The 16,615-nt window shown below is 43.7% G+C and overlaps 1 protein-coding gene across 7 annotated transcripts in view; it reads left to right on the top strand.

Annotated features, from left to right (window-relative positions):
- Window positions 1-16,372, top strand: part of ARID1B (AT-rich interaction domain 1B) — a 378,663-nt gene extending 362,291 nt beyond the window's left edge. For all 7 annotated transcript variants that reach the window (XM_031456606.2, XM_064486535.1, XM_064486532.1 and 4 more), the window contains 5 exons: window positions 4,162-4,318; window positions 6,745-6,841; window positions 8,244-9,027; window positions 10,861-10,991; window positions 13,271-16,372. In XM_031456606.2, the coding sequence (XP_031312466.2) occupies window positions 4,162-4,318; window positions 6,745-6,841; window positions 8,244-9,027; window positions 10,861-10,991; window positions 13,271-14,983 (2,882 nt within the window). In that variant the 3' untranslated portion in view covers window positions 14,984-16,372. The remainder of the gene's footprint in view (window positions 1-4,161; window positions 4,319-6,744; window positions 6,842-8,243; window positions 9,028-10,860; window positions 10,992-13,270) is intronic.
- Window positions 16,373-16,615: the final 243 nt, after the last annotated feature.

The following is a 16,615-nucleotide window of genomic DNA, read 5'->3' as shown; positions in this document are numbered from 1 at the left end:
AGGAGACCACTGTCATAGTCCAGGGAGAGGTGATGGTTTAGAGTCAAACCCTGGCAGAGAGAGAGAAGTGGAACCACTCATTATATGTTTGGGGGTAGAAACAATAGGACCGACGTGCTGATGGACTGAACAAGGGGGTTAGGGAAGAAGGACTAAGTGATGGTGACTGAGAACATGGTGATGTTACCGCCTTGGGTGTAGACACCTGGGAAATGAACAAGATAGAGAAGGAAATCCAGCGTTGACTGGTGGATATGTCCAGGTGGTAAGTGGTAGGGTGTATGTCTGGAGCTGGGCAGCGCATTGGAATTAGGTGCAATCTGGGAGACTAAGCAGAGAAGTGGTATTGACCACTGTAGGACGGGTGATCACCGAGAGAGTTGTCACTGATACTAGCAAGCACCTGGGGTGGTTTTTCCCTCCATGCTCAGCCCTGAGACTGTAGCCACCTAAGCCGCTGCCCTATGAACTCCTCCGATGGCATGCAGGCTCCACGTGCCGTTGACACGCTTCCAGATCCATTTGGGTCCTGTGAAACTGAGTCGTGATAGCAACATTTTCATAATATTGAATAATATTTTTATGGAAGTACTTATTTTGGGATCCCTTTCATAATAGTACTTTTGCTGTATTCAGAGGTTTGGGGGACATGAATTTCTTGATATACTGTCTTGAGTAGAGAGAAGCGTAAGGTCCAAAGCCTTGGTTTTCACAAGTATTACAGAGCAATGAAAAATAAAAATGAATAATCTACAAATTTTAAATGTCGGGCATATTACCATTTTAATTAACAAATGAGGTTGTATTTCATCTATATTTCAACATGTTATACAAAGCAAGGTAATCTATAATTTTTCCTTTCAAGAAGTTTCAAAGCTGCTTATTTCAGGTGTAAAGATTTTGCAGAATATGCAATAAGTCCCTAAGTCAGAAACTCAGAAGCTCTGTGAATGTTGGAGTTAGCCGCTTTTCTTAGTGGTATGAGATGCTGGAAAGAACATGGTTTAGTGCTTTGGTGGTTGTATAACATTTTTAGACTCCGAAAATATGACAGTAACATGGAATCTGGTTTCAAAAGTTACTGTGAACTATTCCAGTATTCAATCTATATGCTATATTGGACACCAAGAGTTCTATTTCTTTTGTTTCCTTATGCCTATAATTTTTTTATAATGAAAATAAATGTGGGGATGGAGAGGGGGGGACTGTGGATTACCTTGGCAGGTATTAGGTAGCTCTGTAATGTGTTTTCATCAACTGTGTAAATGATACAGTGGCTCAGAGGGAAGCTCTGTCTCACATTTCCCTAGGATGTTTCAGCTCACCTGCTACCTTACAATTCTAGTAGGTTTAGTACCAAGTGAAAGCAGATAAACAGAAAAGCCGCAGGACACAGATTTTCTTATAGCTCTATCCCCTTTACGATAGTTTTCCATTCCTCAGTTCCCCATATTCTGTCAGTGAACTTGGTGGTGCTCTGGTTTTTTCATTTAATGACCAACATGAGTGATACCATGCTGTGTGTTGTTGGTGCTCCTGCTACTGCTGTTGACCTGTCGTGTGGTGGTGGCGTGGATAAAAGAGCCTGATCTGACTCAGCCGCCCCGAGTAGCCCAGGCCCCACCTGTCTGCCTGCCTGCCTGCCCCACCCACTTGCTTAATTCATCACTGACTGAGGGGCTGACTAATTTCTTGTAAGTGAACAACAAATGAATATATTGTTTAACATAACAGTATATTTTGAATATTTATTAATGTCTATACACACAGTCCTACCTATTCTTAGTAATAGATCTGTTTTTCCATAATATTTTGCTATTACAATGATGCAGTGGTTATTGAAGTACAGCTGTTTTTTCACAGTTTTAAGAGTGCTTCTCTGAATTAGATCTCTAGAAGTAGAATAACCAAATCAAAGGATAAGAATCCTTTTTTAGTTTACTGAGTATCTTTTACTTTTGTTAACAAACTACCCCAAAAGTTAGCAGCTTTAACAACAGCATTTAATTACATCTCAGTCCTGTGGTGCGTGGGGTGTCTCTTGGCTCCATGTGTGGTCGGCTGGGACTCCGAGGCAGCTGCTGTCATCTGAAGCCTGACTGAGAGCTTTTCTGGACATGGGATGTCACTTGAATGACCGGTGTCATCTGAAGGCTCTATTAGGAACTCAGCTGGAGCTGTTGGTGGGGGCCTCCTCCGTGGGGCCTTTCCATGGAGCTGCTTGGGGGCCTCGTGACATGGTAGATGGGTTCCAAGAAGGAGCATTCCAAGGGGACAGTCCTGCTTGCGCCCACTTACCGCCCTCTGCTGCATCACATTTGCCAGTGCCCCTGTGGGCAAAGCTGGTCATATGACTAAGCCCGGACTCACAGCAGATGGGGACTTCACAGACTATGAATACCTGGAGATGTGCTTCTGTGGGGGTCACCAAAATACAGCCTACCATAGAAGCTGTTGACAAACATCATACCAATGTGATACTCATAACATGAGCATTTGTGTTCTACCATACTAAGGATAGTTATTATCAAGTCATTTTAATATTTGCTGATCAGATTGAGGGGAGGGAAAAGCCTCGTCATTTTTTAAACTTGAATTTCCTTAATTAGTGAAGTGTCACACATCTTTTCATATATTGATTGGCCATTCATTTGTCTTTTCCTATGAATGTCCATTGGTATGTTCACCTATTTTTTAATTTGATTGTCTTTTTCCTTATTGATTTTTAAGAACTCTTTATGTTAGGGAATTAAGCTACTTAACTTTAATTATCCCACTTATTTCTATCTCTGTTTTTACTTCTGTAAAGTGGAAAGTAACATCAAAACTGGCTCTACTGCAGGTTAATGTAAGATCATGTCAGATATAAAGTATGTGAAATCGCTTACAGAGCAAAATACACTCTACCAGTGTCAAGCCTCAGTATATGCACCTCTCTGCCAGCCAAACAAATTTTATCAGCTCGCAAAATTTTAATCTGCTTTTATCTCACGGAACATAAAAGTAACCTTCTTAGGATGCAGGAGGGTGCTAGTAGTACTGGATGTCAATTAAGAAAAGTATTAAAATGTTTAATTTGCCTACAGGCTAGTTTCTGGGCTTGACCCAGTTTCCTTCAGGCTCTGAGTTGATGCTACTTTGCATGTTTGACCTAATTGACACTCTGCCCCGTGTTAGAAGTAGTTGTGTCTCATCCTGTCTTGAGCTGTTCTTAACTCCCTGCTGATTTTCTTCACCCTGATTTTGGAGTGAGTCGGTGGATGGGTTATGTTAAGGTTTTCAGTTTTTGGTTTTTTTTTTTCTCTAAAAGGGAAGAGAACTAACTCTATAGATATTTTATCTCTTCCTTACAATCATTCCATGAGGTGATATTACCAACTTCATTTTGTAGATAAGGAATTAAACTCGGAAGCTCAGTAACTCATTTAAATAAGTATGGATCTGGGTTTGTGTTGTTTTGTATGTAACAAATACACTACAAACTTGCAGCTTAAAACATATACGTGTGCCTTCACAGTGGGTCCTCAGCTTTGGGTCTCAGCAGAACTCAAGCTGTCACCCAGGACTCCATCTCTTCTGAGCTCGTTCAAGTTGTGGAATTCGGTTCCTTGCCAGTTGTAGAACTGGGGTCCTGTTCTCTTGTTGGCTGTCATCTGGGCCTTCTCTGCTCCCAAGAGGCGCCTTCCTAACATGTGGGCCTCTTGCCGCCAGCCACACACCGCTGCTTCAAGGCTCAAGGCCAGCGGGAGGGAGCTGCTCGCCTCTAGAAGCCAATTTAAAGGGCCCATGTGGGTGCTCTCCCTTTCAGTTAACTCAGCCAGCTGATTAGTGACTTTAATCACAGTTGTGAAATCCCTTTTACCGTGTGATGTAGCATAATCCTGGGAGTGATACCCCATCACAGGCATAGGTTCTAGCCACACTCAAAGGGACCCACTCATACAAGGTGTGCACATGGCAGGCGGGGGGAGGCAGGGGCCTTGGGGGGGTCCATCTTAGCATCTTCTCCAGCAGGGTCCATCTTAACTTCAGACGTTGTGCTCTTCCGTTGGTTTTGTCGTCTGTCATATTAAGGATAACAGAAATGACAAGAAAGGAATATTTGGGCCCTTTGGCTTTTGAAAGTGCTTAATGTCTTGTCTGTTACTGAAAATATTGCAGTGCCTGGAAGTAGTGAGCCGTTCATGACGCAAGGACAGATGGCCACCAGCAGCATGCAGGACATGTACAACCAAAGTCCGTCTGGAGCGATGTCCAGCCTGGGCCTGGGGCAGCGGCAGCAGCAGCAGTTCCCCTACGGAGCCAGCTACGATCGAAGGTGAGTGTCTCCTGCTGTGAAGATGAGATGATTTACTGCAAACTGTGCTCTCCTCACACACATTTCTGAGCCCTGGCCACTGATGGCAACACTAGTGTCTGCTTTCCTGCTGGAGTGTCAGGTGGCTGCCTTCAGTCAACAACTGGGGAGAAGGCCTTTGTCCCCAGGCCCCAAGTACAGCTGTGTTTTTATTACTGGGTGCCCAAAAGCATAGATTAGAAATATGCCAGGGCTGGGCTGGCCATGGCAAGAGGCTTCTCCCTAAGAGTGCAGAGCCACGGTCATCCTAGTCACTGTCACCACGCCGAGACCGCCGCCTCCAGCTTCCATGAGTGGCTCCTCTCGTGACCTGCAGCCCCTGCCTTTCTGCCGGAGGGAGAGGCCTGGGCACTGGTGCCACCGTGGGCTGCCGGCAGACTCAGGTGGTGGTGAGTTCTCGGTAGGGTCTTCCAGGCATTGCTTTTTCAGATGTTTCCACTGTCCTATGAACTGTCGAAACAGAGAGAGAATACTTTGCCCCTTAATAAGCATCTCCAAGAAAAGCCACAGCAGGTTTTTTTTTTTCCCAGGATACTTTTTTTCAGAATAGCATCTTGATATTAAAATGGCAAGTTAGGTTGTATTACTGGCCTGGAATATTTTAATAAGATAGAAAGTAAGTCATTGAAATGTCTCTAAGGGGTAACAGCAAGCTGCTTCCTAACATAGTGGCTTAGATTGGACTTATTCTTGTGAAGAAGGCCCCTGACCTTAGTCCTGCCCATGGAAGCCCATTCCCCTGGTTGGCATGTTCGTTACCTCCCTAGTGGAGAAGTGCTCAGAAACAAAGCCTTCAGTTTAATTTGATTTTTAAAGGAAACCAGTGGAGCCACAACAGGAGGCCCTCTTTCTAACCGCAGCCGCATGGGCAGGCCTTAGGGCAGGCGTGGTTTCCATCATCTCCCTCGGAATCCCATGTGCCGGGGCCTCCGTCAGGCCTCTCCTCAGTCCACATGCCGGGGATATAGGGACGGTTAATGAAGTGGCCCTGGTTTAACACAGAGGGGGAAAAACTTTTGAAAAAAATCACTGTTTTACCAAATAAAGTTTCTTTCCTTCATTTTCTGTGAGCTTGGTTCTTGAGCTACATAGCATCATATGCTCGAAGTGATACAGTACTTTTTAACAGTGACTCAAGAATCTTGTAATTCTGAGCCTGGCTGTCAGTGAGGGTTTATCTGTGAAATCTGCACTGGTCGGTTAACTGTTGTGTCATGTGTGGTGTACCGGGTCAAGGATTTTACTAGGATTTGGATTGTTTTTGAGGGTCCAGGAAAGGCTTTTGGTGAAGTAGGAGTGAGGGGTGGGCTGATGAGATTAAAAGGCAGACAGTCTTCCTGAGACGTATTTTCTTAAAGGAACCCAAGCAGGTGCACCTACCTGTTTCCTCTAGAATGCTGCCTCCAACATTGCACAGCCTGGGTTTGAAAGCCACCTTGGCTTTAGGGTCTACCTCATTAAGTTTTCTCTTCTGAAAAGTGTTACTTGTTCAGCTTAAATTTCATCCATGTCGATTATATTTCTTTCCTCCTAACTATAAAGCTTCTTCTAGCTATCGATGTCATTAGCAAAAGCTTCCCCTATATCTGTTTTATAGGTGGTACTCTAAAAATTCATTTATTTTCTTTCTTACTCTCGTTCCTTGACCAGTTTAGGAATATATTCAGTCTAAGTATTCTCTTTTTTACAAGATTCAATATACTAACTAAGCCAGTTTATTTTTTTTTTTAATTTCAAATCTATGGCTCTTTTAAACATGCTATTTTTTATGATATTTATAATTTCTCAATATAAAACAAATGTATTGTTCATTTGCATTTTAAGACTTAATAGAAGTACATTTAAATCATCCCTGTTATTCTTTTCTGTAGCCTTCTAGGCTCATAGGACTTTGAAATTTTGAGTAGTTTGGTCTGTACTAACAGCATCATCTGGATTATTTTTGAAGTATCCCTTTAAAAACTTGAACTGTTTGTATTCATGACGAGAAAGTAGGAACATTTTCCATGACTGTATGTCAGTGTTCTGGTACTCCTAGAAGTACTGCTTGGCTCCTTCGGTTCTTCTGTTGTTTCTTGCCCTCATTAATACCTCACATCAGCATGTGTCATGCCTCCCTGGTCCCTCAGGATGGGCGGGGCCTCTCCTCAAAGGCAGAGGGTGCTGGCTCGTCCAGCGGGACTCCTCCCACCCACCAGCCAGGGGTTGGCAGTGCTCCCAGAGTGGGTGCCGCCACCCCTGCTGCTGCTGCTGCTGCTCAGAGTGCTTCTGTGGGGAGGGTGCAGTGAAGGAGAGACAGCCGTGGAGTTCCCAGAAATGGACTCTAATTTTCTCCCTTGGCCCGAGGTCCATGGTAAATGAAGTTTTCTTTGAATGCCTCACTCTAGGCATGAACCTTATGGGCAGCAGTACCCAGGCCAAGGCCCCCCCTCGGGACAGCCGCCATATGGAGGGCACCAGCCAGGCCTGTATCCGCAGCAGACGGTGAGTTGGCGAGTGGGGTGCATCTCTACTTTCCGCTTAAAATTCAAACTCGTGTTACTTTTGAAGAGTTTTAGGAGGTGTAACAAAGAAGACAAGCATTTATCGAACAATCAGGTTATATTTGTTTATACTAAAAAATAACTGTTGGGGTTTTGAAATCAGCAAATTAGAAATAGCTCTTGAAAATATAGCATGTTATAGAAAGTTTAAGACATTCATCGTTGTAAATAATAAGCCCAAGTTCAAGTATATGTTAAGCCTATGTCTCTTCTGTATACTATTGTATCAAATGACATTTTAGCACAGAAATTTGCCAGTATGTTTTAAAGAGGATATTTAGAAGAAACAACTTCAAGTATTATATATTAATAGTGAAAGTTGATTTGTTTTTAAGAATAAGATATTAACGATGGCGTATGTTGACCACACAGGACAGGCGTGTAGGTTTCTGCTGCTCATACACGGCACTCAGCTCGAGGTCTTAAAATGTGTGCGGCAACCTTGCAGTTTTCACACTAATGCAGAAGATTGCACAACATGCTGTGCTTTTCAGACCCAGGAATTTGCTGTTTCTAACCACCTTTTCATGCCTAACACCTCTTGTGAAATAGAAGGGATTTTAAACATTTTTTAAATTTTACTGGAGCATGTTTGTACAGTGACTTGTATTATCAAACCAACTGATCTTAAACAATTTTCAGTAAAGCGACAGAACACTAATCAACATATCAGCGTCCCCCTCACTCAGTCTCGTCAGGAGGTCACGTGTGCGAGCCCCCAGCATCCCCAGGGGGTGCTCAGAAACGGGCGGCGCCCAGCCCTGTCCTCTGAGGCAGGATTTCATGGAGAAGGTGACCTGGAGGAGCTGAAAGTTGGGGCGGGGGCCGGAGAATGTCAGGTGTCAGGGCAGCACAGGTCCAGTCTGAGAAGCCAGGCCCTGTGTGGAGGCTTTTCTGTAAAGTTAGCCCCAAGGAATCTGTTTACCCAGGAGCCCTTCAGGCTGGCCTCAGAATGCTCGGTCCATGCCAGCGGGGCCTCTCTCCCTCTCTGCCTACTGAAGGCTTCCACTGTGTCCCTAAGCCACTGCCTGTGTCATAGTCACCAAAGCCATGCTCTCCCAAACTGCAGCCCTGGAAAATACCAGGAGAGAAGGCTGTTTTTCCCCACAGAAAATGTCAAGCACATGAAAACAAACTGTGGAGGCTCCCTTCAGAGTACGTGACATGGTTTATATAGCACTGAATGTAGTACATAAATTGTTAGTCCTCAGTTGTCGTGGGAGCGTCCCATATTCATTTTGAAGTGAACATTCCACCAGGTAATAACTGTTTTGCATAATCTGAGTGTGTGATTATACCTGTAAAAGCACATCAGTATGATTTGTCTTTATGTGACTTTTCAGAATTACAAGCGCCATATGGACGGCATGTACGGGCCTCCAGCCAAGCGCCACGAGGGGGACATGTACAGCGTGCAGTACGGTAGCCAGCAGCAGGAGCTGTACAACCAGTACGGGAGCTCCTACTCCGGGCCGGACAGGCGGCCCATCCAGGGGCAGTATCCCTACCCCTACAACAGAGAGAGGATGCAGGGCCCCGGGCAGATGCAGCCGCACGGGCTCCCGCCCCAGATGATGGGCGGCCCGATGCAGTCGTCCTCCAGCGAAGGGCCTCAGCAGAGCATGTGGGCGACACGCAACGATATGCCTTATCCATACCAGAACAGGCAGGGCCCCGGTGGTCCCGCACAGGCACCTCCTTATCCAGGCATGAACCGCACGGATGATATGATGGTACCTGATCAAAGGATGAATCACGAGAGCCAGTGGCCTTCTCACGTCAGCCAGCGTCAGCCTTATATGTCCTCCTCAGCCTCCCTGCAGCCCATCACACGCCCACCTCAGTCATCCTACCAGACGCCACCGTCACTGCCAAACCACATCTCCAGAGCGCCCAGCCCCGCCTCCTTCCAGCGCTCTCTGGAGAGTCGCATGTCTCCAAGCAAGTCCCCCTTCCTGCCCTCCATGAAGATGCAGAAGGTCATGCCCACCGTCCCCACGTCCCAGGTCACGGGGCCGCCCCCCCAGCCACCCCCAATCAGAAGGGAGATTACCTTTCCTCCTGGCTCTGTGGAAGCATCACAGCCAGTCTTGAAACAAAGGCGAAAGATTACCTCAAAAGATATCGGTAAGCATTCCCCAGCCTCTGTTCCTGCAATGAATTCCTGTTGAGATCTAGAATTTAATTTTAGGCTAGACGTAGTTCCTTAATCTCAAAGGACTGAAATTCTGAGACACCCAACTAGGATGTGTTTTGGTGCAGGAGCAGTAGTTGGAAGCCGCTCATCTGAATTAAGCAACGGTGCCAGAGAAGAGTGTGAGTTGAAATGGTATTTTTATGTATGAGTGTGACTTGTGGGAGAGGGTAGAGCTCCAGGTGAGAGACCAGGGATTCCTCCAGACCTCCTACTGTGTTCTGGGCTTAAAGATTTGACCTTAACCAAACACTTACTCTCTGCCACATATGTCTAACAGAACAGAGGCTGATGAGATGCTAGGGTGGCCTGAGAAAATTTGACGGCAAGCCACTCTGTAATTTTGGGAACAACATACAGACAGTGAGTTTCCCCAGGAAGAAATGGAAGCCGGACTGCGATATGTAGATGGATACATGATATGCGCTATGGAATTTCATACACTGTGAAGGCTAGAACCAGTGTGATCCGTGCAGCGCTGCAGTGTCGGGCCGAGGGGCTCTCTCAGTTGAATGCTGATGTCGCTTGTTCATCCCATTTGGAATGTTCTGAATGCTAATTAGAGATCCAGACTATCTGGATGTACAGAGAATTTTTCTGCATGACTTTTGAAGTACTTTTTTAACATAGCAAAGTTGCATAAAAAAAATTTTCCAAAAATCTCAAAATCGCTTGACTTGAAACCATTTGCAGTGATTAGAAAATTAAAGATATTAAGGGTGTTTTCAATCACTGGGCGTTATGGAGACAGACGGAGGGAGAAAAGTAAGGAAGAGACAGAGACACCGAGCATCATGTTATATATGGAAATGTGAGTGTAAAAATATACACATGTATTTGTGTGTATAGAGATGTATAAATAAATAAGTATATTTAAAGTTTTAAAAAGTTCTTAGTGAATGTATACCAGCCGAGGGAAACTTATGTTCCCTATTTTAAAATGAAAGTTTGCCTTTTCTATTACAAAAGTATTATGTGCCCATCTTAGAAAATTTGAAAGCTAAATGAAATTAAAATAAAGGTTGAAACCCGTGGCCCCTCGGGCAAATGAGATCACTGTTGGCGTCTGGCGTTGGCTGTGGTGAGTGCGGATAGCACAGGCTCGCTCATACCGTGTGCTTCCGCCGGTTTCCTGAGACGGCTTCCCTCGAAATTTCAGACACAGATGCACCTTCTCTCGTAGCCCCATCTCATGACAGATCATCCAAACCTTCCATCTCACTGGTCTGGCTTCGTCAGTAACAGGAATGGGGAAAACAAACTCCAGCACTTTTACTTCCCATCCTCTGGTTCAGACCAAGCTCCTGAAAAATCTGAAACATCAAAGTGCTGGTACTTGTCTGAGGGCAGCGCTCGGATGGAAGAGGACGGCACGGGAGAATGAAGACTTCGTATCTGAGAACCTGCTGCTCGGGAATTAAACTTTGCTTATGTTCTGCGTGTTGGCCAGCCTTCCGAACGCCACCTTGAGACATTTGTGAACAGAGCAGAAGAAGACAAACACAGAAAGGACTATTTGCGCTTAACCACTCCCACCTCTGTGTAGCCTGCAAAGCCAAAGGCTCTTCAGCAGCAGAAGTTTCTTAGTGTAGCTGTCACCTCCGACTGAAATTTGAAAAGACCATGTTTAACTGTCCCTCAGAACACTTGTTTAAAATCAGTATTTAACTTAACACTCTACTTCTTTTTCTTGTTCTTTTGTTATTTGCTATTCTTTCATACGTGGAGTTAGTATTAATCACAGCCTTGTTCTCTCCCATTTTTAGTTACTCCTGAGGCCTGGCGTGTGATGATGTCCCTTAAATCAGGTCTTTTGGCTGAAAGTACTTGGGCTTTGGACACTATTAACATTCTCCTGTATGATGACAGCACTGTCGCTACTTTCAACCTCTCCCAGGTAAGCCAGCACCGATCCAACCAAGGAACAGACGAGAACAACAGAATTAAGTAGTGCATAATGCTTAAGCTGATGCCTAATGTAGTCAGCACTCGCCAGTGAACATTTTTTATCATCGTAGTTGTCATAGACCAACATCAATCAATGTAGAGTTGTCTGTGAATTTCATCTAGAATAATTTATTTATTTAGTATAAATGTACACGTACCTATATTTTTCATAAGAAAGTGGTGACCTTGTGTGCACGTGTGTGTGTACACGTAAATGGAATAGACAATACTGATAAAATTAAATTGTTGTTCAGAATGAATACTAGCAGGCCAATGGGAATTAATCCAGATGTAACCAGTGTTGGCTATGCAGTAGATTGCAATGAGACATTACCCCGTTTTCCAGGGGGACCTAACATCTTTTAATTAAAAATAAATGTAAAGTTAAAAAGAATTTTATATTATAGAAGATGTACAGTGCATAGGTACAATAGAGAAGACAGGCCAAGGAACTCCCGTGGACCCATCATTCAGCTGCAGTGGTAATGAAGTCATGGCCAGACTTGTTTCTTGGTCTGTTCCCTCCCATTTCTGCCTCTCTCCAGGTTATTTGGAAGCAGTCATTTAAAAGTCTACTACTTTTAATGAGCTTAAAAACCCTCCTTTATTCTGTGCTTGGCTTAAAGGAGCTCCCAGCATAACAGCCAGAAGACAGAAAGGGAGCTAAGGATTAGGGCAAAGGCCCAGGCAGTCAGCTGGACTACAGACTTTTTAAGAAATATTTAGAAACAAAAATAAGAAAAGGTTATTTTCCCTACTGTGTTTGAACAACTCTCTGCTTTTGCTGAAAAAATCCAAAACATCTAATTCCCTTGCTTCTATTGAAGTCGGACCAGAATCTTCCATTTCCTCTTTCTTCTCTCATTTAAGTCCTCATTATAGTCCTGAAAGGCAATTTCTCAGTTGGTGGCAAGTGTATTAATAAGGTCATAAACATTGCATGAAGTCCTTTTTAACAGAAAATAAGTATTTAAAAATGTATACTGCCTTTACTAGAGTAATCAACTTTCATCCTTACGTGAGGTGAACTGCCCTTGAGCGCACTGTTTCATAACCAGATTCGCTTTAGCAGCTATCCCTCTTCCCTTGCCCTGGGAAAAACTAAACTTTTAAGGGTAGGGGGTGGGAAACATCCAAACTTCCACTTGAAAAATTATGCCTTCATACCCTAAGAACAAGTACTGTCTGGTTGGTACCCAGGTTTTCCCTTACTTTTTTGGGGGGGTGGTAATTAGGTTTATTTGTTTATTTATTTTTAGAGGAGGTATAGGATTGAACCCAGGACCTCGTGCATGCTGAACATGTGCTCTGCCACCAAGCTATACCCTCCTCCCTCCCCCTTACTTCTTAATAATTGTTTCAAACCCAATTTCAGGTAACTGACAGCAGGATAATAACATCTGTCATTAAGAAACCCTTTTTTACTGTTTATTCTTTATCATCCCTAAATGCAGTGGTGTGGGTGTTGGGGGAGGGAAGCGAGCCAGTTGCTAATCATGAATTATGTTGGTTTTCTTGATATGAACATTTACTTAAAGGAAATAAAACTAGTTCTTATAGTGGCTTTTGTCTTTCAGCTGGAGTTGTGAATAACTGAAATATAAAAGTGCATTCTATGAAACATTCTCATTCATTTATCAGGGACTAAATTGGTTTGTTTTTAATTTTCTGTGTTTATGAGCTGCTACATTGCTGAAATTATCTTCTCCCCAAAATATATGGAGAATGTAAATTAGAATAACCTATGGCACCTAAGACAAAAATGACCATAAAATCCTAAGAATAATAACCATAAAAATCTAGGCAAGCAAAGTTTCAGATAAATAAGAGAAGAGAACAGACTCACTTTGGGTGAATGAGTCTATAAAATCCAGGTTCCCACTCTTCTGGTGATGCCCACATTGTATCTAAATCAGCAAAGTAAAGAAGAGCAAAGCACCCCTGCCCTGATGGTATCAGAAATATGACAATAACAAGTAACTTTTCATGTAGACAGTATAAGAAAGTAAACAGCAAATAAGAAAGATGGTAAATGTTGGTTTGGTTAATAATGAAAAATTCAGGAAGACAGTTCTAACTGATATACAGTTTCTCTTTCTTGGCGTAGCCAGAAAGGAATTAAAAGTGACAATAATCATAAAAACGCATTGCCACCTATCAGGATTTTCACCCTCTCAGTCCCGCCTGAGGTTATGACATTGTACCTCTTCTCCTTCTCGTCCTCTCTAGTTGTCCGGATTTCTCGAACTTTTAGTAGAGTACTTTAGGAAATGCCTGATTGACATTTTTGGAATTCTTATGGAATATGAAGTGGGAGACCCTGGCCAAAAAGCACTTGATCACAGTGCGGTGAAGAGAGAGGACAGCCAGTCCTTGGCTGACGATTCTGGGAAAGAGGAGGAAGATGCTGAATGTATTGAGGAGGAGGAGGACGAGGAGGAGGATGAGGAGGAGGATGGTGGGAAGACTGAGACCGAGGACCGGAGCAGCACGGCTGTGACCGCTGCAGATCCAAAGGAGAAGCCCAGGCAAGCTAGTAAGTTTGACAAGCTGCCAATAAAGATAGTCAAAAAGAACAACTTGTTTGTCGTCGACCGATCTGACAAGCTGGGTCGTGTTCAAGAGTTCAGCAGTGGACTTCTGCACTGGCAGCTCGGCGGTGGGGACACCACCGAGCACATCCAGACTCACTTTGAGAGCAAGATTGAAATTCCTCCTCGCAGGCGTCCACCTCCCCCTTTAAGCTCCACAGGTAGAAAGAAAGAGCAAGAAGGAAAAGGGGATTCTGAGGAGCAGCAAGAGAAAAGCATCATTGCAACCATCGATGATGTCCTGTCTGCCCGGCCAGGGGCTCTACCAGAAGACGCAAACCCTGGTGCCCAAACCGAAAGCAGTAAGTTTCCCTTTGGAATCCATCAAGCCAAAAGTCACCGCAACATCAAGCTGCTGGAGGATGAGCCAAGGAGCCGGGATGAGGCTCCGCTCTGCACCGTCGCGCACTGGCAGGACTCGCTGGCTAAGCGCTGCATCTGTGTGTCGAATATCGTCCGGAGCTTGTCTTTTGTGCCTGGGAATGACGCCGAAATGTCCAAACATCCAGGCTTGGTGCTGATCCTGGGGAAGCTGATTCTTCTTCACCACGAGCATCCCGAGAGGAAACGGGCGCCGCAAACGTATGAGAAGGAGGAAGACGAGGACAAAGGGGTGGCCTGCAGCAAAGATGAGTGGTGGTGGGACTGCCTCGAGGTCTTAAGGGATAACACGTTGGTCACCTTGGCCAACATTTCTGGGCAGCTAGACTTGTCTGCTTACACGGAAAGCATCTGCTTGCCAATTTTGGATGGCTTGCTGCACTGGATGGTGTGCCCGTCTGCGGAGGCACAAGACCCCTTTCCAACTGTGGGACCCAACTCTGTCCTGTCGCCTCAGAGACTTGTGCTGGAGACTCTCTGTAAACTCAGCATCCAGGACAATAATGTGGACCTGATCTTGGCCACGCCTCCATTTAGCCGTCAGGAGAAATTCTATGCCACGTTAGTTAGGTACGTTGGGGATCGCAAAAACCCAGTCTGTCGAGAAATGTCCATGGCGCTTTTATCGAACCTTGCCCAAGGGGACGCGCTGGCTGCAAGGGCGATAGCTGTGCAGAAAGGAAGCATTGGAAACTTGATAAGCTTCCTGGAGGATGGGGTCACAATGGCCCAGTATCAGCAGAGCCAGCATAACCTCATGCACATGCAGCCCCCGCCTCTAGAGCCCCCTAGCGTGGACATGATGTGCAGGGCGGCCAAGGCTCTGCTGGCCATGGCCAGAGTGGACGAGAACCGCTCAGAGTTCCTTCTGCACGAGGGTCGATTGCTGGATATCTCGATATCAGCCGTCCTGAACTCTCTGGTTGCGTCTGTCATCTGTGATGTACTGTTTCAGATTGGGCAGTTATGACATCAGTGAGAGGCAGCATGTGTGAGTGAAGACTAGAGGCTCCCGTATAACTGGCTGTTTTCTGTTCTTGTTTCTCCAGCGTAGGAAGAAGGAAAGAAAATCTTTGCTCCTCTGCCCCATTCACTATTTACCAATTGGGAATTAAAGAGATAATTAATTCGAACAGTTATGAAATTAATATTTGCTGTCTGTGTGTATAAGTACATCCTTTTGGGTTTTTTTTTTATTTTGTTTTGTTTTTTAACCAAAGTTGCTGTCTAGTGCATTCAAAGGTCACTTTTTGTTTTTCACATACTTTCTTTTTAATGTTCTTTTCCATGTTGTACTGCATTTTTTGGGAAGCGAATTGACTTTAAAGAAAAATGTGGCAAAAGATGCTAAGATGGGAAAATTTCACCACACTGAGGCAAAAAGGTGGAAAATTACCAATTTCCTAGCTGTGCTATTCTTCAGATAATGAAAAAATAAAAACTGTATCCCATCTCCCAAAAAGCTCTGTGCAATAGAAACTCCTAGAGATGTAGGTACAGGGGCTCACAGAAGTGTGTCAGTCAGCAGGCAATTATGAAATGATACTGGTTTCTTCACAGGAAAATGGTTACATTAGGCTAGGAGCAAAAACAATGTTTTTTTTTAAGTTAAGATTGAAAACACATCCCTGACAATGATCAATGGAAATTGCTTCCTCACCACTACCGTCATGTCTGCTGTCTGTCGTTTGACCTTCCACATGACAGTTCTTCACAATTCCTCTAATCATTTTTTAAATATTTTTTTTTTACTGCCTATGGGCTGTGATGTATATAGAAGTTGTACATTAAACATACCCTCATTTTTTTCTTTTCTTTTTTTTTTTTTTTAGTACAAAGTTTTTAGTTTCTTTTTCATGATGTGGTAACTACGAAGTGATGGTAGATTTAAATAATTTTTTATTTTTGTTTTATATATTTTTTCATTAGGGCCATATCTCCAAAAAAAAAAGAAAAAATACAAAAAACAAAAACAAAAAAAAAAAAACAAAAAAAAGAGGGTAATGTACAAGTTTCTGTATGTATAAAGTCATGCTCTATTTCGGGAGAGCAGCTGATCACAATTTGCTTCATGAATCAAGGTGTGGAAATGGTTTGCATATGGATTGATTTAGAAAATGGTTACCAGTACAGACAAAAAGGAAAAAATACAACTAAAAGGAAGAAACACAACTTCAAAGATTTTTCAGTGACAAGAATCCACATTTGTATTTCAAGATAATGTAGTTTAAAAAAAAAAAAGAAAAAAACTTGATGTAAATTCCTCCTTTTCCTCTGGCTTAATGAATATCATTTATTCAATATAAAAATCTTTATATGTTCCACATGTTAAGAATAAATGTACATTAAATCTTGTTAAGCACTGTGATGGGTGTTCTTGAATACTATTGTAGTTTCCTTAAAGTGGTTTCATAGTAACCAAGTAACAGGAATTAGGGGAGATACAGCCGTGTACTAACATAGCCCCTCTTTACAAAACCCTGAGGTCGGGAGGGACCTTTAGGGGTTACCTACTTTAGAGTGGGGAGCAACAGTTTGATTTTCTCAAAGTATTTAGCTCATTAGTCTTTGTTTGAAGAAGTCAACTCTAACAACATTGAGG

This window comes from Camelus dromedarius, chromosome 6 (assembly GCF_036321535.1).
Source record: "Camelus dromedarius isolate mCamDro1 chromosome 6, mCamDro1.pat, whole genome shotgun sequence".
NCBI lineage: Eukaryota > Metazoa > Chordata > Mammalia > Artiodactyla > Camelidae > Camelus > Camelus dromedarius.
This window is presented reverse-complemented; position numbering and strand designations above follow the sequence as displayed.